General features: G+C 43.4%; 1 protein-coding gene across 2 annotated transcripts in view; it reads left to right on the forward strand.

Moving 5' to 3' along the window:
* ALDH1A3 (aldehyde dehydrogenase 1 family member A3) overlaps positions 1-21,464 on the forward strand; it is a 37,381-nt gene that overhangs the window by 8,371 nt on the left and 7,546 nt on the right. For both annotated transcript variants that reach the window (XM_075506323.1, XM_075506324.1), the window contains 8 exons: positions 1,512-1,652; positions 3,915-4,044; positions 5,736-5,797; positions 8,541-8,669; positions 11,024-11,137; positions 14,238-14,340; positions 15,381-15,565; positions 21,020-21,184. In XM_075506323.1, the coding sequence (XP_075362438.1) occupies positions 1,512-1,652; positions 3,915-4,044; positions 5,736-5,797; positions 8,541-8,669; positions 11,024-11,137; positions 14,238-14,340; positions 15,381-15,565; positions 21,020-21,184 (1,029 nt within the window). The remainder of the gene's footprint in view (positions 1-1,511; positions 1,653-3,914; positions 4,045-5,735; positions 5,798-8,540; positions 8,670-11,023; positions 11,138-14,237; positions 14,341-15,380; positions 15,566-21,019; positions 21,185-21,464) is intronic.

Below are 21,464 nucleotides of genomic sequence, written 5' to 3' on the forward strand. Positions count from 1 at the left end.
CTGCCTATGCACAGCGGCTGCTTGCTACCTCTGCCCTGTCAGCACCCTTGCTTGACCAGAGCCATTCTTAACACCTCGTAACAGCACAAGTTTCCTCCAATGGTTTCCCCATCAGTGCCCATCCAAAAGGGTGGGGTTCTTTTCCTGGCAGTACAGGTCAGACTGTTTTAATGCTGCGTAATCTTCTTGTAAAGAAAAGGAGCCAAATTTAGTGTAAGGTGCCATTTCAGTGGGTCATGACTTGCTCTTTTCTCCATGAACTTTTACTGTAAGAAGGCAACATGTCTCCCCATAACATTTTTCTTGGTTGAGCACTACACATTTTCCTGTGAGGGGAGAATCGCCAGACCTTGTTGGATCAGTGCAGAGGCTTACTTCGTAATTGTATCCAGACAAAACTTGAGATAAGGCATAAATGAGAACAACTGGTGAAGTGCTATGAGGAACAATCAAGGCCTGAAACCCTCCCTCCTTTCCCACCCCCTTGAGCCACATATTGCGGTGAGGTGCAAGTTCTCCATCAGCTAAATGATGTCAGGGCTGTGCCAGACATTACATAGAGCAGGATTCTGTCCAAAGCCAGGGTGAAGTATGCTTTATGTATGCTTGGGGTACAGCCTTGGCCTTGTGGCTGTTGATGGCAATGTTCCCATTGACTTTATTGGGTCAGGAAGTTGCCCTTGGCTTCACTTTTTTAATCAATGTATGTGGGGAGAAGGGAGGAGTCCAGGGCATACTGTGGCCAGAGCAAATGCATGAAGTTTCTCTGGGGGTGGTGGTGTGGGAAGAGAGGGAATTTGCTGCCCACCTGAGTAGTAACTTGGGTAAAGAGAGTTAGATTTGGTCCAGAGGGTGGTAAAGCAGTTGGGAGATGAAGGGAGAGTGGCACTAACTCTGTGTAGGTGAAATGTCTTTGTCAACAAAACCCTTCCCATCTGGTCGAAATGTTCTGGAAGTGTGATCTAGGATCTAAGGGAGCTTTTTTAGTGTGTCAACTGTATTGGCATGGGTTCCAGTGGGACTGAATGGTAGGATCTGAGCTGTGATTGTTCCCTTGGATAAAACAGTGATCTGTCTCATGGGGGACTTTCCTTCCCACACTTGTTCGGAGGAGGATGATTCATGCAGGCCAATGGCTTGTCACACTTAGGGAAGCTGTAATGGGAACAGAATTGGGATCTTGTTTCTCCATCCTCCCCCAGTGTCACTTACATCCTGTATCGGCAGGAACATGATTCTGGGTTATTGTATAAACAAACCAGTTGCATAAAATTACCCTTGAAAGACCCTATTGGTACTTTGGCCCCAAGGTTGTTTATCAGCCCAGGCCAAACTCAAAATTTATTGCAGGCTTGGGTCCAAATCCAGGAGTAAAATGGAAGTGGTTTTGTCAGACAACTTGGTTTTGGCCACCCCAGCATTGTCTAGGAAGCAGGCTGATGGGGTTTCTGTGCCATTGTCCAGCTCCTTCCTTGTAACCTAAGGTTTTCTTGCATACGCGGCTGCTCTAGCCTGATGTGGATAATGCGGTGGAAGCAGCGAAGGCAGCATTCCAGAGGGGGGCTCCGTGGAGACAGATGGATGCCCTAAGCAGAGGACGACTCCTGCACAAGCTGGCTGATCTTCTCGAGCGAGACAGAGTCATCCTGGCAGTAAGTACTGTGATCGGTGAGCAGTGATAAACCAGCAACTGTTGGCTGATAACTCAGCTCCATCCCTCTGATTTTGCTGCATCTGTATCTACCTAATGTTTTTCTTTTCTCTCCCTTTATGAAGGGCAGAAGAGTCCATGCAGGAGTCATGGCTTATCTTCTTCTTTCTGCAGGATGATTTTAGGTGTCTCAGAAGGAGGCTGTTAGTTCTTCTATATAGTTGACTTCTTCTCCAAAACTTTAGCTAGTTATTGGAGTGATTACAGATATTAATACTTAAATTTTCAAAGGAATAAGCATTCTTTCTTAGTTTAACAGTCATCAATGTTCATAGCTGTCTCCCAGCTCTTGCCTTAAAAAAGCAAACAAAAACCTCAAAACAACCAATAAACAAACTCAAAACAAACAACAACAAAAAAACCCCAAACCACCACAACTGACATGGTCCTTTTTATTACAAAAATGCAAGGTCAGTTTGACTTCTTTGCAAATTGCTTCCCCTAAAATGGGGGGCTGGAAAGAGAATCTTTCTCTTGCTGGATGTCATCCAAAGTTTAAAATGTGTGTAAGTGGGAATTGTTTCCCTACTGAATGTACTGGCTCAGGAAAATCTCTTTATAGCCACGAAGCTGTGTTAACTTGGACTTCTGCACTGAAGAACTACTGCTAATGATTCTCCATCCTGTCCTGAAGGAGTCCTTCTGGTGCAGAACAAGGGGAATAGGACCCGAGCTAAAATGTGATGCAGTTGGTAGAAGCCTTTAGACTCTATGGGCCTTGGACATCTTTCCATCACACCCAGAGATCCAAGCATCTCTCAGCTTAGAGCTGCTGTCAGTCCATACCTCAGATCTTGGACCTGAGCACTCACCAGTTCAATGCTGCACTTTGGCTCTGCTTGCCTTCAGGGGAATGGCATTTATGACACTTAGTGCTGTTAGATGTGTAAGTTCCTGAGCTGATGTCCCACTGAGGTCAGTAGGACTTAACATACATGGGATGTGCTTACGAGCCTGTACTTGCATAACTGTTTTGAGCTGGGTCTCTTGCCCCAACACAGTGTCTCTTAACCACATGACAGCTTCCAGTTTCAGCAGAACAAAACCAAAAAATCCAGGTCTGAAGGCAGTTCTGGCCAGCAAATAAAAGGGGAAAAAAAAGTATACGTGTGTGTGTGTGTGTGTGAATGCACCCTGTTAATCTTCTGCTCACTTTTTGATGTCACTTCAAGGGACCCTCCTTTTTCCATAATCAGGACACTCATTTCAAGCTTTCTGCTGCCATTCTGATCTGGGAGGGCTTGTTTGGCACTGTTATTTTCACTGCAGAAAACCAGCCGTAGCTGCCTTGGCTGCATGCTAAGTAATGACTTATAAAAATCAGTCATTTTAGCAGACATTCAGAGTGGATAACAATCCTAGTCATTCCAAGGGGAATGTCTGTTCGAGTGCTGTTTGGACCCTAATGTCTGTGGAAGATGACAGGCTATGACTTCATATGTAAACAAAGATGTTTCAATTTACCAAGGGATAGTACTTCCTTTATGGATGTGCTGGCTATTTGCACCAGTATCCCATTTAATGACCTGAGTAGAGAACAAAGCATTCACTGAGCTAATGTCCAGAACAGTGAGAAGGACACAGGCTGAGACTGGACTTCATTTAGAGCTGCTCAGCATCAGTGCAGCTTTAGCGAAGCAACTTCTCGCTTGCCTTAGTCTCAGCACAGATCTGAGCCCAAAGGTTACTTTACCAGAACTGTGTAAAAAATGTGTTTTCTATCATCCTGTGGACAAAAGAGGCTTTTCAGAGGTTGGTTTTAGGGCTATGAAGCAGAAAAAATAGGTTTCCAAATAAAAGGAAAGTGGGTCTGACTGATTTCAGTGACACCATCTGGAATCCAGAACATCTGCGTCGGAGGGTCAGTTACGGTGAAGTCATGACACTCACATCATTTCTGACCAGTGCCCCAGGCCACAGCCCTGTATCCCACCCACAGCATCTTCTGGGGGCTTCTGGAGGATGCACTTTCATTGCAATCACTGAACAAAGCAACTTGTGTAAGCATCAGGGTTATTGGGTCTAGTCTCCCTTCTACCTTATTTGTATTAACAAGCTTGTTTCTTAAATATAAGGTGAGGGAAAGAAACCCCATGTCTGCAGCACAAGGCAAAATACAATTGACAAGAAGTTTCTCTAAAAGTTTTTTTTTTAAGAAAAAAACATTGACTTGTCTGACAGTGCATGCAATTTGTTTTTTCAGACTCTAGAAACAATGGACACAGGAAAACCTTTTCTGCAGGCTTATTTCATTGACCTGGAAGGCTGTATAAAAACACTCCGATACTACGCTGGATGGGCTGATAAAATTCAGGGCAGAACTATCCCAGTGGGTAAGTTCCTTCAGACCCAGTTTCAGAGCTGGGATGGGGTCAGGGAGGGAGGCCTGCTGGGAGGGAGATGCATGGAAAGGCTGGCTTCTGAAAACCTGCAAAAATAGCCTTGCATTTCCTTTCTATCTCAGGATGCATTTTAAGTAGATGTGTTTCAAGATTTAAACTAATGGGAGAACAATGTGAATGCCTGGATAAATCTCTGGAAAATAATGGATGGACTCTTTTGTGGCTTTTTTAACAGAGAAACCTTTTTGGTTTTAAAATCAGACTAATTCTTAAAGAAAAAAACCCACACATTATAGGGGAGTTTATTCATTAGGTATCACTGAAATGAATTAAGATGCTAGAGAGTGGAAGGATAGAGGTTTCTAGGTAGAATTGTATGAAGGCAGCAGAGCTTGTGCGGTCCTAGACGCCACAGGGATGTGGCAGAGGGTTGATGTGGAATCCACCAGTGCCTTCCACCTTGCCAACATCCCTGCATCCCTGACAGTGCTGACTCACAGATGTTTAGAAAGATCACATAGTGCTTTTTCTTAACTTTTATTAAAGAGAAGGTTTGAGATGTTGACTCTTCTCAGGAGCCAAAGCACTGAGGTCTTGGAGGGGCCCTGTCAAGTTTTCTGACACTTGAAAGAGGTTTTTCAAAACGTTCCCTAGGCTGCAGAGCCAGAGCAGTCACACTGCACTGTTGTGGCAGGGTCAGAGAGAACACTTTGGCTCAGCTATATAAGTTCAAATATGGTTTGGGGAGAACAAGTTAAGACAATGGATGTCCGTGTGGCACAATGAGTAATATGGTGTATTTTCAAAATCAGCCTGTTTTGTCCCTGCATGTGGGTGATCACTGAGGCTGTATGAAGGACAGGCACTGCAGACAAAAATTAGTTACCAGAGGAAGAGCTCTGAAGGGCTGAACTAGTTCAGTCTGTGCAGGCAGCAAAGGGAGCGATGTCAGTCATATAAACTGAGATCTGTCACCCTCATTCAGAGTAATGTGAAGCTTTGCTTGCCTGGACACTGCTCATTGGTCCTGATTTGAGATCGCTTCCAAAAACTGTAATTAGAAACGTTCATGTTTGCTGTCAGATCTTCCCAGTGAAACTAGGTTTTCGTCAAGAATGAATTTGTAAGGAAAATGTCCTTCCTCCTTTTTCTTTGAAAGAGTAATAGCAGTATTTTAAGGTGAATGGTATTACTTTAATCCCAGAGTTTCATCTTTTTGTGATTTCTTACCAGAAGTGCAATTCCTGTTACACTGAATATGATTCCTGTTACAAAACGGGTTTAAAAACTCTCCCCCTCAGGAAACAAGTGCTTTGCTTCTTTCAGTGAGACACAATCTGAATGAAATTTGTGCTTGCTCTTCAGTGTGGTAGGGAGTTATCCTTCACCTTAGCCTCAACACAGGGTGATTGCAGAAGGAATTGAACCCCTGGTTTTAAAAGGCTCCACTGTGAACGTGAGTAGTGTTTGGCTTTTGAGCTAATACAAGACCTATTCTCAAACAGATCTTCATCTGCCTGGGGTGTCCCAGAGGCATGAGTTAAGATGAACAGATATAGGGTTCTTTGTCCAATATGGTTTTAGTTATATCCCTAACCTGTTAGTGTGCAGTCATCTTACACTCTTTCTGTAGAAGCAAGGATTTTGACTGTTTTGTCTTCCTTTATTCTTTTGTCTTGCAGATGAAAATTTTGTCTGTTTCACCAGGCACGAACCGATGGGTGTCTGTGGAGCTATAACTCCAGTAAGTAGCAGTGATGGTGCCCTGCATCTCCCTTAGAACTGGAAGAAGTACATGTGCACTCCCCATCTTATACTGCAGCCATTTGCTTCCTAGTTAAGTACAGCTGTTCTGTAGGGAACTCCCATCTCAGTGGCCTGATGTAGTTTCTTGTTTTACCCCCATGCCAATTGCTCTTGGCAACACAAAGTCCTCTGCAATGGAAGGGTGGGTCTCCTAATCAGATGCTCTGTTCCTCTCTAAGGCTGACACCAGTCACCAGAGACCAGTCAGAGCTCTCTGACTCTTGCACTGCTGGGGCAACCATCTTGTCATTACGTGTGCTAGCTTTTTGCTGCCTAGTGCTGATGCATAGTTTTGAGTTTTAAATCATATCCATTATTAATAACGCCTGGCTGTTCTCTGAGCTTTCTGTGATTAAATCTCACTGAACAGAGTTTTCTTTTCCTTGAGGTCTCATTCTCTGCTGAGGGGACAGTGTGGCTAGTTCTTGGAATACCTCCAGTTTTAGTGTGTGTTGCTTGCTCTGTTTAAACAGACAGTCAGGAAGACTTTACAGCTACATGGGAGACATAGTTTGTTCCTGTCTGGTTGTAAAATGCTTTGAACGGCTCCTACAGGCCGTGAGGCAAATGGTGATGTGCCAAGATTCTCTCTTTGGCTACTTGGATCAGTAAGAGTCCATGGAAGATTTTGACCTTTGGGATAAGGTTATAGGAGAGATTGAAAGAAATGCATGTGGAGTATTGGATTTGCTGGACCCTGGGAATACCAGGTCTGGACCAGTTCCAAAGATACCTGGGGAAATTTTGCTTTTTCCTTCAGCAGGACTGACCTTATATCCCTGGTGGTAAGATGGTACGGTCTATTCAGCAAAGTCAGGGTGACGCAAAGTGGGAGATGGTCAGTACTAGTTATCAGATGTTTGGCTTGATGACTTCTGCACAGCTTTTCTGGCTGAACAAGCAATGTGACTGCTTGTGAGCAACTAGAATTTGTGACTTAAGGTCAAAATATCAGGTTCCTCACATTGATCACCAATTAAAAGGTATCTCCTGGTCACACTTCAGCCACCTTTGGCACTCAGCAATGCTTTTGGAAACTATCTCTTTAAAAGCCTATGTGCAGGATGCTTTGGAAAGCCACTATAAGGGGACATAGTGGGACTTCTAATATTTCAGGTTGACCCTACATCAGCAATAAATACAACAGAAAGTACAGAACCAAATTTGACTCAAGTTCAACACTGTGTTTGTGAAAAGGATGACTGGGGTCAACAAAACCACATCTGTCTTCAGTTTACTTTGAACAAATCCCCTTCAATTTTTTTTCCAGTTTGATCTCCAACACCAGCAGTCTGTGAGTTTGTATATTCCTACTTGATTTAAAGAGATTCTGTCCCTATTCTGCATATGTCTTCCTAGACCAAATAACAATCCTCCCTTTTTCCTGTGGCTTGACTATATCTAAACCAACGTTCTTAGCAAGGGAAGTTCTTAGAAGGTGCAGCATACGACTGAGCTTTATCCAAGGTGATGTCATGAGGCAGCCCTGGAGTCTTTTACTGTTACTTTCACCAGCCATTCTGCAATGGAAAGCTCCTAATGGAGTTGTGTCATGCTTTGACAGTGTGGAAAAGTAGTGTAGGTGTGGATGGCTCAAGCTGCAAAGTCAGGCCTTCAAGAAGGCTTAGGAGAAAAAGACAAATGGGCAAATCATGGGATGTGGCCATTGGAGAAGATCACTGAAATGAAACAGGTCTGGGAAAGACGGAGAGGCAAGTTGAAGAATAGCACGTTAGACTAAATTCTGCTTTGTCTCAGAGCTGCTGGGTTAGAACAGAACTCTTCTCTTAAAAGCTACACTGCTAATTTATTTGCAAGTGTGAATTTGTGTATTCCTAACATATTTGGCTTCTTTGTTGATAGCCAAAGGCCCTTGGCTTGAGTCCTGACAAGAAGTCCCCTTACTGTTGGCCTGCTTCCATCATCCCTAAAGCAGCATTAATTATTTTTAATGAAGAAATCCTTTCTGCTGCCAAATGACCTTTCTGAGATTCAGTGTGAGCTAGATTTTCCACTTCTTGCTTAGGCTCCAAGATCTACAAATACACATGACCATGAAAGAGATTAGCACAGAGGAAACTGATGTGGACTGGTTCCTAATTCCAAATAAGAAAACTAATTGGAAAGGAGCAATTTACAATTTGAAGGGAGTATAAGACCTCCCCTGGATTTCCATGACTGAACAATCCACTGCAGTTTCCTCGTTATAAACCTGGAACTCAATCATATTGTATAACTTCGAACTACTCCGCCAATACCTAACACAGAAAAATGAGTTTTTTTCTATGAGCAGTTGCACCCTGTAATTCCCCCAAATAACGACGCTGTACAAAAGTGATGCATCAGGACACTGCCTCCAACACAATTTCTGTGAACAGCCAAGATCCTATACAAAGTGTGATCAAACTCCTGTAAAGAATGAGGTCACATCATGCAGAGGTTTGTCCAACTTACAGGATTAGCTTGAGGACTGGCAGCAATATTTGGGATCTCAGGGGGAAATCAAGGAAGTTATACTCCGTAGTCCAAGCAAACACAGTATTGTAAGCAGCCGCTTCTCTTTGTGGCTGTCCTCCCAGTTGCTTCTTTCTCCCTGAGCTGTGTGAAGGTGGGGAAAATGCTGCGTGGAAGAGAGTAGGTGACTGTGCTGGGCTGATCTGACCAGCCTTGTCTTCTTGCAGTGGAACTTCCCATTGCTGATGCTCGTTTGGAAGATGGCACCAGCGCTGTGCTGTGGGAACACTTTGGTTATTAAGCCAGCTGAACAAACTCCTCTCACATCGCTGTACATTGGCTCATTGATCAAGGAGGTAAGGAAATCTGAACATCCCGTCTAGGTACTGTTCTTTTAAGGTCATAAACAAGACGGTATTTTGAATTGGCTGTCTAGATTTTTAGGTTTTAAAGATGTTAAAGCCTCACAGAGGAAGGTGAGAACAACCTCTGTCTTCAGTCTTTTCTTACACAGGCCTTCATGACTGGCAGTGGCTAGCTGGTAGGTAGCAAAGATCACAAAATCTGTAGTTTTTTCTTCTTTCTCAGGAAGCTGCAGAGAGAAAAAATGGTGCTTTTATTCTTCTGCTTTGTCTTCCCCTCTCCTAAATGAGAGAAAGACTATAGCTCAGTTTTATTAGACAATGGGACAAAAAAGAGTGTGATTAGACAGCAGTGTTGAGTTTGTACCATTTTTAAGTGGGATAATTCAACCAAGACAGAGTGCCATGGGAAACAATTCTTCATAATTTTTGCGGTTCGTAGAACAATTTAGCTATGTCTGGCCTTTAAAGCCAACTCAATACTGACATAAAGGGAAGATCATAGGTTGGGATTTCAAAATGTTGGTTTAGGGCTTGTCAGGTAGGATCTCGGGTGCCCTCAGATCTATCAGTCATACAGAGGTGGCGAGAGATGCACAGTACCTTCCAGGACTGGTCAGTACATCAGCTTCCTGTATCTACGTATGTTACTAATTGTGAGGAAAACTAAAAGGGTTGTAGAAATGCTTTTGCCTCTCAGCTGGAAGAGTCTGTTTGTTAGGCTCAGTCTAATGATAATGATGATTTTGTCTGTTCTTGGCTTAGCCTGGGAGAAAATAGAAGGATGCCTTAATAATTGACACTTAAGGCTCCTCTGTCAGGAAAGGCAGTGCAAAAATACTACCAGTTAAGTATCTCCTGCAGTTAATTGATGTAATAAGATTACACAAGATGAGTGACCACAGGGTGCAGTTTTCATGACTTCTAGTTAGCCCTGCCACACCACTGCTTTTTTCACTCTGACATACAGCTCCCCGAACACAGGTGTAGCATTCCCCCCAAAAAGCCATTCAATTCTGATGAAATTGATTTTTTTAGCTGAAATTCTAAGCTGCCTGTTTCTTACAATTGCCCTTCAAGGCAGAAGTGTAATTAGAGCAGAATAATTTTATTTGAAGATGCTCCTTTGTCCACCCAAAATTAGCTAAATTCTTTGCAGTTTTTCAGAAGAATAAGTTAAACTTTTTTCCCCCCATCTTTAAAAGGATGCAGAAGATGTTAACATCAAGCAAAGCTATGTGTTAGGTTCAATGAAATAATTTTGGGCCAACCAAAATATTTTGGCTTTAATTTTTGCTGAAAACCAGAAGAAACTTTTTGGCTCAGGGTGACCTGAACCAATTTTTTGTTTCCTTGTGGCTTTGCTGCTGACTCCAAACACCATTACTTGCACAGTTTGACATGCAGTATTTTCTTGAAAACTCATTAGCCAAGATGCAAACTCTATTAAACTCACTTTTATCATTGTCATGTCCATAGAAGAAATCAGACTGCCCTTCCAATTTATGGGAAAAAAAAGAAAAAAAACCTTATGAAGATAATTTTTTGCAAGGTAGTACATGAGAAGGAACAACTGCATTTATTGAGATTTTTATATTAAAAAGCCACAAGAAATGAAGTGAATGCTTAATATCCTGCAATTCCGTTGTTTTCCCTGCATTTTGTAACAACCTTGTGCAATCAGTAGTCCTTGAAACTCTTGTTTCAGGAAGTAAAAACAGACCAGTGAGTCCTGTACTTCTCCTCGCACTAGAATTTCACCTAAAGTTTTGCCATTTGTCTCTTTTGGCAAAATTACTAGTTGGCTAATCTAGGTTGTAAATGTGGTGGAAACTGGCATAAGTCCGTTACCATCTGCTCTTGTATTCCTGTTTTATTAGCCCCATCATCTAGTGAGGTTTAACTGACTTCTTAATCCCTCTGGCCCCTGAAGAACCACAAATGTCAACCTTTGTTCAAAACAAACTTTCATTCAGTTACCCCTTGGCTCCAGCTGCACAGCAGTAGCTGGGGGCCAAGTTTGGCCAGAAGACTCATTCTCTTTTGACTTGAAACTGGGATTCCTCCAAGAATTCTCACTGAAACTTGGCATTTCCTAAGCATGGCTGTTACTTTCACCCACATCTACTCCAGCTGGTAGCACACAGACATGTTACTGGAAAGTCTGGAAAACAGTGATGTATCTGGTATGGGCTCCTTGACTTGCAACTTGCAATTTTTAATTGCAAGGAATATAGTGCAACTAATTCAAGCTTCCTGAGAACTGAACTGCAGCTCTCAGGAGTGCAGATCAGCTCCAGAGTGCTCAAAATCTCTCTTTACAGAGCTGTATTTAACCTCTGTTTTAGGTGGGTTTCCCTCCAGGTGTGGTGAACATTGTGCCAGGCTACGGCCCCACAGCCGGAGCTGCTATTTCTACCCATCACAGCATTGATAAAATTGCTTTTACTGGATCAACAAAGGTAGGTCATGGATTTCTCATAAAACACCTGCTGTTCATCTTTGCATTCTCTTCTAAAACTGCCATCCACATAAGACTGGACCAATGAAATCTCGATGATTTCTGTAGGGCCAAGACCATTTTCCATCACATTCCATGTGGCAGGATTTCTCAGAAGTGTTTGGGATTTGTCTAATTCAGGTCCTTGTGCTTGTGATAATCCCACATCTCTGTAAGCTGGGTTTTGCCAAACCACCACATTTCTGTAAGAACTGTAAGTAATAGATGCTCTGACATAAGGTAAGACAGTCTAGAGGAGAGGCTGGCAGTGACTTAACATCATGTCATTGATCTGATGGAGCTTCTGGGCAAATTTGCCTGCCAGTCCTGCCCTGCAAGCGTGTGCAACTGGAAAACATGTCAGTCAGAGTCCTGAACAATTCTTCCTCAGCTTTAGTTACCTCTGAGGAACTAGGACTTAAATAAAAACATGGCCCCATGCCAAAGGCTTCCTCTGCTGACGTGGATGGGATTAACATTTGTGCTTCTTTTGAGACCTGCACAGTAAAGCACCTTCTATTCATTTTTTTTCCTGTAAATAGCTACAGCTGCCTTGCTTAGGAGAGGGGTGGAAGCGAGACCTCTGCACTGTCAGACACCTACAGCTGTCCTCTTCTGTACCTACATGGGGGAAAGGAGCGCATGGCTTGGCCTAGTCCACGGAATTGAACACAGCTGTGGCATGCAAACAAATTTGTTTCCAGTAATCACTGCTGCAAATTCTCAAACAAAAGCTTGCTTAGAAATGTGAATGTTTTTCCATGCACTGCTCTAGATTTTTCTTGCAATATATACGCACCCCCTGAAGAGGGGCAGTGTCCAAAGAATGGAAATGCTGACACCAGTGGGTGCACTTGAGGCAAATATAGTCTCTTCTCTTTTATTTTCTTAAGTAACATTATTCTTGCTGAGCATTTGCCGAATTCATCCATTCGTATGTCTATCTTCACAATTGCAGAGTGTAATCTAATTGCATGATGACAAATCACCATGAATGGTATGCTTGGTCGGTAAAGGTAACTCGCGAAACACACAAAAGCTGCTGCATTTAACAACAGTACCATCTAGTGGCTTTGTGTACATGCTAACTGCTTTGCTTATCCCATAGGAGAAGGTGTGTTAAGTCTCTGTTTCTGTATAGGGATCATGGGAACAAACACGAACGCAATAAAGTAAAAGTTCACAATGAGCTTTTACTCTCTTGATAGTTGTTCTAATCTAGGAGTTTACCCAGATACATGCTTCCTTCCAAATCCTAGATCAGAAACTTTTAGCCCAGATTAGATGCTGTCTGTGTGAAAACAATAGAGCTTACAGACTCATCCGGCCCACATGGGTCTGTTTGGGTTTTTAATGAAAAAGGAGTATCCAATGGATTAAGGGCAGAAGGGAAATCTCAGCTGCTGGAGCCTGTAGGCAAAAAACTCCTATAGACGCTGTGCTTGTCTTCCTAATCCATGGGTGTGCAGGAAACACCGAGGGAGACAGATTCTTCGCTAATGCATGTGTAATTTAGAAGTGTTTTCTTCCCCCTCCACCCATCTGTGAGTTCAGCTGCATCTCTGCAGTATTTGCAGCATAATGCTACTGTTTCGGAGCCAGGAAGTGAAGCTAATTCAAAATACATTTTGACTTAGTTTTTAAGCCCCAGCTTGGGCTCAGTGCCAGCCTGGAAATACTGATCTTAAACTCCACAAAAATTTTCCCATCTAGATTTCTTGCTTTCCCTTAGTTTATTAACTTACTCCTCTTTGGCCAGCTAGCTTGTAGTAATGCCTCTTGCGAAGCTATGTGTATCTGCCGCAGGATGCATGACTTATTTCTGCTGTCTCTAGGACTAGGCTGCTGAGTGACTAGAGATGATCTGTACTGGTAGATTCAGGAGCCTTGCTCGAGTTACAAAGGCAAACTATGAGAAATGCAGACCTGTAACTGCCAGCCACAGTTGGCAGAAATGAAGCCAACTGCTTTCCTTGCTCACAGCTCCACTCCAGGGCAACAGTATTTTTAGGCAGAAATGAAGTTGATTGCTGTGTGCAAAGGTAAAATACAAGAAAACCAGTTACAAAATGAGGAAATTCAAATATTAGGTCACACTTAAAATAACCTGCCTTAACAATTGAAGCTCCCAAATAGTTTTAATTCATACTGTTTCTAACAAAATTAGATTACTAAATGATCTGATGCTTGATTTATGCTCTTCTTGTGAGGAATTCCATTTTTTGAAACAGAAAGAGAAATTGCTGTTTTGGTGTTACCAGTGTAAAAAAGAAATAGCACAGTCAGTCAGAATTTGGGGAAAACATTTGATATTAAATAATTTTTCTGTGGGGGGAAAAACCCTTAGTTTGACATTACTTTGATTAAATTCTGGAAGGAGAGTAAATCCTTCCCTTCAGGAGAGTGTGGCCAAATAAATTCCACCAGATGGTCAGAGCACATTCCTGGGCAGAAAGTTCCACAGCAGAGCTAGACAGAGTTTGTCTGTTGACATCCTCAGGTATTGCCTTGGAAGGAACATGTCTCAGCTACTCTTGTGTGTGGTGCAGCTCAGCCTAAACTGTCAGAAAGAAGTAGTTTTCTCCTAAATGTCAAAATCTCTACATGGCTTTCTGGTATAGGAATGGTAACAGATAGGAACAGTGAGTTCTTATCATTGCCTTGGCAAGATCTACTCTAAGAAGTTGAATTCCCTATTTTTAAAAGTAAAACTCATAAACCTTGTCGCCCCGTTGACTGCCAGTGTTGCTCACTAGCTTGCACTGGGTGGGAAATGCCTTGTTATGCAGCTCCGGGTAGCAGAAAACTTCAGGATACAGTTCCTGTAGCTCTCTCACATAGCCCACCCTTTCAGATCTGCCTAAAACAGACATTAATTGTGGTTTTGACCCAACACATCGCAGCAGTAGGAGACTCAAATAATTTAAGATCATTATCCCTGACTTCTACCTGCTTCAGCCACCCACCAGGCTCTTCTACCCATGTTAGCATCACACTTCACACGCTGAGTTAAGACTTTCAGGGGAAACGGCTCCTGTCCTCTTTGTGTCTCAATGCTACAGGTTGGAAAACTGATCAAGGAAGCTGCTTCGAAAAGCAACCTCAAAAGGGTGACATTAGAGCTTGGAGGGAAAAACCCCTGCATTGTGTGTGCAGATGCAGACTGTAAGTATTGGCTGCTGTGTTTATTTGCTGTAAGACGCTATGAGTGTAGTGCTTTTGTGTGCCTCTGCTGTCCTTTGGCAGCTAGCAGGGCTGGTGTTTGCCACTACATCCACCCCAAAGGCTGGAGGAAGCCCCTGTCCAAGAGCAGGGTGCAGTTCTGTTTCACTGGAGGTCTTGCCCAGCATGAGGACCATTCCCATGGCAAATGAGCAGACCATTATACTGTTGCCTTCCCTGGGGATGGCTGCAGTTGCAGATAAATCTTGCATTTGTGTGTTTCTGCTGTTGTGGTGCCTTCTTTTTGGTTGGTGGTACTGCAGAGCCTGAGCCAAGCAGTGGGGAAAGCAGTTTTCTAAAATGCAGCCCCTCTGCAGGCATTCCTGTGACAGGAGAGTTTCGTAGGACCTGATCTAATCCAGCCTTCATCTCTATCCTGGGGTTCTGCAGGACTCATTTCGTATGTTCTGTTGTGACTTTGTTGTATTAGTGAGTAGTGCTAGGAGATACGCGTAACCTGTGACCACCAAAGTGGTTAGAAAATCCTATTTGGCTTGGGGAAAATACTCTCCGCTCTCCTGCACAGCAGAGATTGAAAGGCAGAGGTATTTGTGCCATCTGCTAACAGCGAGTATTGCAAGGACCTGGTCTGAGCTGGCTGTACAACAGAAGGGCATGCTGCCTTCTAAACAATCACTACTGAAACTAGTCTTCAGAAACCAATGCACCGTATCTAGGAATCCACATCTGAATTCCCACAGTGAGAAAACCTGGTTGCTGCCCTCAGTGAGTCCTTGTGGAAGAAAGTATCAGGGGCTATGGCAGACTAGACCTTGAGACAAAGGCAGGAAGGGGGGTGGAAATAATAAGAGATCTGGTTTGGGGGCAGTGTGAGGTCTTGTGAGTGCCTTCAATGGGTGTGGACTATTGTCAGCATTCTTTAAGGAGGCTTTCAAAAGAGAAAGGAAAAAACAAGTCTGGAAACACTGGAAGGCTGAAACTGTGCATGTGGTAACACTTTTCCCTCCTGGGCCGTGTTGCAGTGGATTTGGCAGTGGAATGTGCCCATCAAGGCGTGTTCTTCAATCAAGGGCAGTGCTGCACGGCTGCCTCGCGAGTGTTTGTGGAGGAGCAGATATATCCGGAGTTTGTCAAGCGCAGCGTGGAGTATGCCAAGAAGCGACTGGTTGGAGACCCCTTTGATGCCACAACTGAACAAGGGCCCCAGGTAACTGTGTGCCTGAGAACAGTTGTTTGGGTTTTGGTTGTGTTTTTGTTGTTTTCCTTGTGTAAATATTATCCTTGCGAATATGGTCCCAGCAGAAGCGCCGAGGGGTGAGTAATGTATCATGCCTTTATTTTTCTCTCCATTTTAAATACCAATTAATCACAACTGTTGAAACGTTATGTTGTAATTTTTTTAAACACAAATGTATTTAATTCAGTTCTTATCCAGCTTTATGGAAGGGGCTGTCTTCCTGGTACAGTAATACAAAGCATGTTGCAGCGAGCAATAGCAATGCACAGAAGAGCGCAGCTGCAGAAACAGCCATTAAGCTACTTGGCTGTGTTGGTGATGACAAGTAGTTAGAGCCCAGGGACTCCTGAGTCCCCACTTTCCCTCTCCTCCTTTGCCCCCTTTCTGATCCTCTGGAGAAGTTTCAGCTGAATTAGGAGGAAGAACCACGCCAAGCTGCTGTCATGACCAGCCTCGTCAATGCTCCCAGAGCCTTCCTCTTATTTTTTTCCTTCCAAAGCAATCTGAGCTCTGGAGGAAGATGATCCTTGGGTCAGATCTTCTAACAGGGCCACTGTTTGCTACCAAAATAAAGGGGGAATCCCAGAAATCTGTAGCCTAGGCCTCTTGTTCTCAGTACTGCACTGTGATTTTTTCTTCCTTGATGCTATATAGGATCCCTCAGAGAAGGGATGACTGTGGGGACATCTGCCTCCCCTTGTCTGGATCTATGCCCATTTATACATGATCCATGCATGGCGAAACCTCGTTGCATGTCCTCGTGCATGGGGAATAAGATGATGTGCATTTCCTGTTCATGCTGGGGCTGCATCTGTCCCTGTAACTTACCTAGAAAGAGATTTCAAACTGCTCAGCAATTTTAGGAAAATAATCCTATGCTGGAACTTGCTTCAGCAGAGATGAGCTGACCCTCAAACCATTTCAGGGTCTGCTCTTACCTTCTGCTAAGGGCTCTCAACTTTTCAGGTTGGTTTGTTTGTTTGTTTTAATATAATATCATCCTAAACCTTATCCAGCAGTAGCAGTAAGTGAGCTGCATTTATAGTCAGTCCCATCTGGACCATGTTCACCTGGCTGCTCGGACTGAGACCATTGATTTCATGAGAACAGCCCCTGAAATTACAGGGAGTAGTTGTGAGGTTTTAAAGGGTGAAACACTCTGCAGTGAGCAGAACATGTAGAACTGGGCTGCTTATTTCAGTTCATCCATGCTCCCAGCTCTTGCTAGGCTATCATAGCACTTCCCAGTGAGCACTATGGCAGAGCATCATGTTCTGGTAGCACTACGGTGGCTTAAGGGAAACTCTTTGCATACTGAACTATAATTAAGGGTAACGGTAAGTTGGAATAGCAGCGTCTGGTCAGATTTTAAATATGGCCCATCTGTCCTCTTTCCCTGTTCTGGTTTACCTGTTACACTTATAACTAGGAGAGATAGCACACCCACACACACACCTGAACTTCTCTGCATGCAACTGTCAAGCCCAAGATGGGAAGGTGTTGAGAGAGTGGGAGGAAACTGTTAATCCCAAAGCTTTCATGTGGCTGCCAGTGCAAAGGAACAGCCACTTCCTCTGCAGCTATGGTTGCTCGCTCTCTGGAGCCTATGATGTAAGATGCAACACACAAATTCAAGCAGAAGAGAGAAATGATGCAGTGTCACAAGGGCTTAAAATACCTCCAAAAGCAGCAAAGATTCACACCTGCCCACAAGTTACTGTTCAAATGTGAAGCTTCCAGATCAAATTTTTCCTCTGTTCCTGAAGTAACCTGCTCTGTTGTGAGGGGTTTTTTTAACTTGAACTGATGGGTAAGGCAAGAATCACCAGGAAAAATAATCTTTCTTCTTCTTCTTCATCTCTCCCTGTCAGGCCTCAGATTCTTCAGATCTAGGTAGTTGCCTTCATTCTCCTTCTGTGTGAGTCAGGGTGAACATACACAAAAACATTACAAAAATAGCTACATGCTGCTGTGTAGACCCCATTCTGGGATGATCGCTGACTTAGAAGCCAGCAGTGGGAAGGAGTTGGAGCCAGCCTTTAGGCTGACAGTGGTTGTAGCCCATGATCTTTTTGGTCTTACATCAGCTCCATGTGCTTGTAGCCAGACAACAGGACCTGCAACTTATAAAGAGTTCAGAAAGTCTAAAATACGAGAGCTTCTGCAGTCCAGACTTTGAGCTAGTACTCTGTGAAAGCAAGCTGCACCATGCCTGAGCATAGTGCTCTAAATAGCTGCTGAGACAACCTGGTGCAGGACAGCATGGGGTGACAGACAGTACTGTTCCACAAGAACTTAAAGTTGATGTAAGCTAGTCCTGGAAAAGTGGTTCTGTCTGCAGCTGTTTGTTCCTTTATTGCACTGCACTTATGAACTAGATTGGGGAACTGGCTGATTCAGGTCTAATCCAGACTTTTTGGAAGTGAGGAAGAAAGGTTTTAGGTCAGTTCCCTGATGTGGATTACTGTGCACTGGCATGGATGCTCATGGCATGGGTATGGGGAAAAGATTGTGTCAGCTGCAGTATTGGGTTATGCTGATACAAACTGCACTGCTCTGATCAAAATTAGGTCAAATTTAAACAGTATTAAATTTAAACAGAAATGAGGCATGCTTCTGGTGAGTCTTCTCCAAAACTCACATGTGTCTGACTCTGTTGGCTGGCTGGAATTCAAAGGACACCACAAGAAACCTGAGGGGTGATCAGGGCTGTTTGAGTAGAGTGCCAACCTCAAATGCAGACCAAGGGCATTTTTTAACTTTGGATTCCTGTGAGCTGTATCATAGGAAGTAATAAAGTAAATCTGCACAGATGGCAAACTGGTTAACCAGTGCATTATACAATTGTGAACAGCAGACTGCATTAGATGAGACTAATGTCCTGGTGGACTAGAACAGGGATTAGATTAGAACAAGACTAGACTAGTTTTGTTACTGTAGAACCCCAAATACTGGGATGTGTGGACTATAAGGCCTGGTCTACAAGAAGGAAATAAGCACTAAGGCTGCCTCATGGCAGTTGCTAGCCAGAAGTTTTTCAGCTCAAAACCTATTGTTTGATTTTTAAAATGGTGAATATTTTCCTTAGACGTTTGTGTACTTTTGGATTAAAGCGTGAAAGTAAAACATGTAAGTAGAAAGAGTATGTGTCCAACAGTCAGTTGGACACCGTTGTGGCGTTATTCTGTAGGATTACAAATGCTAGGTTTGGAAAAGGAAAAACTGCTCCTTGCAGTCTTGACTTAAATGAAGCAAGATACAAAGATTTGGGGGTTCTCAGATTTTCAGCATTGCAGTGATCCTTAGAAGCCTTCTCTTTTGAATTAGATGGACAAATAGTAGAATTTGCTCTAGCAGATCATGTGTTTTTAATAGAAGTCAATGCTTGAACCATAAATAATAGTGGAGTAGGGGACAGAATTTAAACAAGCCTTGCAAGCTCTAGTTACAATGACAAACAGTTCCACCCTTGCATGTAATTTTTACAAATGTTTTCTTTCCCCAGTGTCTTTTCATCTAACTATAGTTTGCCTTGCAACAAGTTACAGCTGTATAAATATCTTTGTTTTGTTTTCTGTGATGTGAAGTGGATGAACTGGATTGGTCTGGATCACAGACATGCCAGGATGGAAAGCACTTGCAGATATTTTCAAATTATTTACATTTGGCAACTAAGCAACCAGACAAATAGACAATATGTATGACACCTGCCAAACTTACTATGTGACACTCTGTATGCTACATGAGGGCACATTTCCTTGTGCAGTAGCTGTATCAAGCGTTTTCTTGGGTAGCATCTTAACACATGAGAGAACATGACCACTTAGTACAAGCTGTCCACGGTGCATGTGATACACACATCTGTGTGGCAGGAGATATGCTGTTCTCTGTTTTTGCTGTGTACCACAAGTACCCCAAGGACACCCTCCTGAAGCTTTGATACTTGTCTAAAAGCATGAAAACTTGGATTGCGTGTGGCCAGGATTAACTAGGGACAGGATATAGTCTGTAATCTGGAGGAGTCGAGTGTGGAACGCTCCATGTAAACAGTCCCAACTGGCAACTGGCCCTGCTGAAATTAAAACAGATGTCTAGGGAGGGGTATTGAACCAGTACAAGCATCTGGGGATACCTGGCATTCAGAATAACCTCCCAGGCTGCCAGGGCACCTTGAACCAGTGGGTGGAGTCTTTTACTTAATCACCTCAATGAATTTGTCGAGGTTTTTGTTAGTTTTACTTTTTTTTTTAACATCTCCATAAGTCTTTTACCATCTGCAGTGTGCTGTGATGAGATGTTTCATTGCTTAATTATGTATCATGCGAATAGCCACATCTATTTGTTTGAAACCTGACAATACCTGCAGTACACTGTTGCACGTGGAGCACAAAAGAAGGACCAGTACTGATCAGAAGTGCTGTGGGCTTCTGCAACTCTTCCAGCATGTGACCCACTGTGCTTGTGGACTACATGATGTCTCCTCCAAGTCTTGGTGCAGGGCTGCACAACTGTGTGACTTCAGTGTCCTGTAACTGCACTGGTCTTTCCCCATCTCTACTGAAACCCCTAGTTTAAAGGCTAGTAACACAACAGTACTCCCTATTTGAGATTACTGCATATTTAGGTGTGGGTGGGGAGGAGTTAGGCAAGGTTGGTAGTTAAAAGTGAGGATATGGCTCCCTGTCCAGAGAACCTAAAAATGCTGGGATGGTACTAGTCTCTAAGATCCAGGAAAGGTGATTCTGATTTTAAAAGTATGGCTTCAGTGCAGTAGTTGTTCTGAAGTCAAGCCACTAATAGGGCTTATCTTTGAGGCTGTTCATATAGCGTGCATGTGTGGAAAGAGATGGAGGCAGAGCTCGCTGGGTTCTTCCAGCTGGGGACAGATAGCTGCAGGTGAAGCTGCATATTACAGCAAAGTCAATTTACTTAATAGTTTATATACCCTGATTCTCCTCCCCTTGCACTGATCCTGTTGCTGGTCAGATCCCTTGCTGAGCTGACTGAGGTTGCTAGCCCAGCAAAACCCATCTCAGGCTGTTCTCATGGTGCTCCTGAGCTAAATCAGTGCATGGAGAAAGGTCAATAAGTCCCAGAGCTGGAGTGAGGTGAGCCGTGGGAGTGCGTATCCAGGATGCGGAGGAAGGAAAAGTGGGGAGACCCCCTCCATGCGGCAGCAAACTATTAGATCAGATTAAACTATTACATGTAACTTCACCTTCTGTTTTCTGTGGCTCAGGGCTATGCCCACGTCCTGTCTTTCAGCCTGCTTATTGCCTGATTGCTGTATCATAGAATGAGACGTAAACTTACCTGGTTTGACAGCGCCCTGCAAATGTACCCCTGGGCCATATACCATGACTCCAGTCTCTGGAACAGTGATAATAAAGATGCTGCTGTTTCTTTTCCTTTTGTGTCTGACAGATTGACCAAAAACAGTTTGATAAAATCCTGGAGCTGATAGAAAGTGGGAAGAAAGAAGGGGCTAAGCTGGAGTGTGGAGGTCTTGCCATTGAAGACAGAGGCCTGTTTATAAAACCCACTGTGTTTTCGGAGGTCACTGACAACATGCGTATCGCCAAAGAAGAGGTACAGTACAAGTCACCTGAACCTTTATATGCATTTACTTCTGTAAATGGGAAAGAAAAGAGGTATGAAGTGGTTTGAAGTGAAAACCCGAGAGGGGAATAGAAGTTTCACTTATTTCACTTATTCCAGTGTCCTAACAACTGCCTAATGCTGAAATCCGTTCTACTAATGAAGTATCTGGAAGGTGAGCCTCAATTTGGAGTGTATGTGCATGTCGGGGGGAACTGTGAGAGGAGAAGGGGGAGAGCAGAACAGGAAAAAAAACTGTCAACACGTTTTA

Source organism: Mycteria americana, chromosome 6, assembly GCF_035582795.1.
Source record: "Mycteria americana isolate JAX WOST 10 ecotype Jacksonville Zoo and Gardens chromosome 6, USCA_MyAme_1.0, whole genome shotgun sequence".
NCBI lineage: Eukaryota > Metazoa > Chordata > Aves > Ciconiiformes > Ciconiidae > Mycteria > Mycteria americana.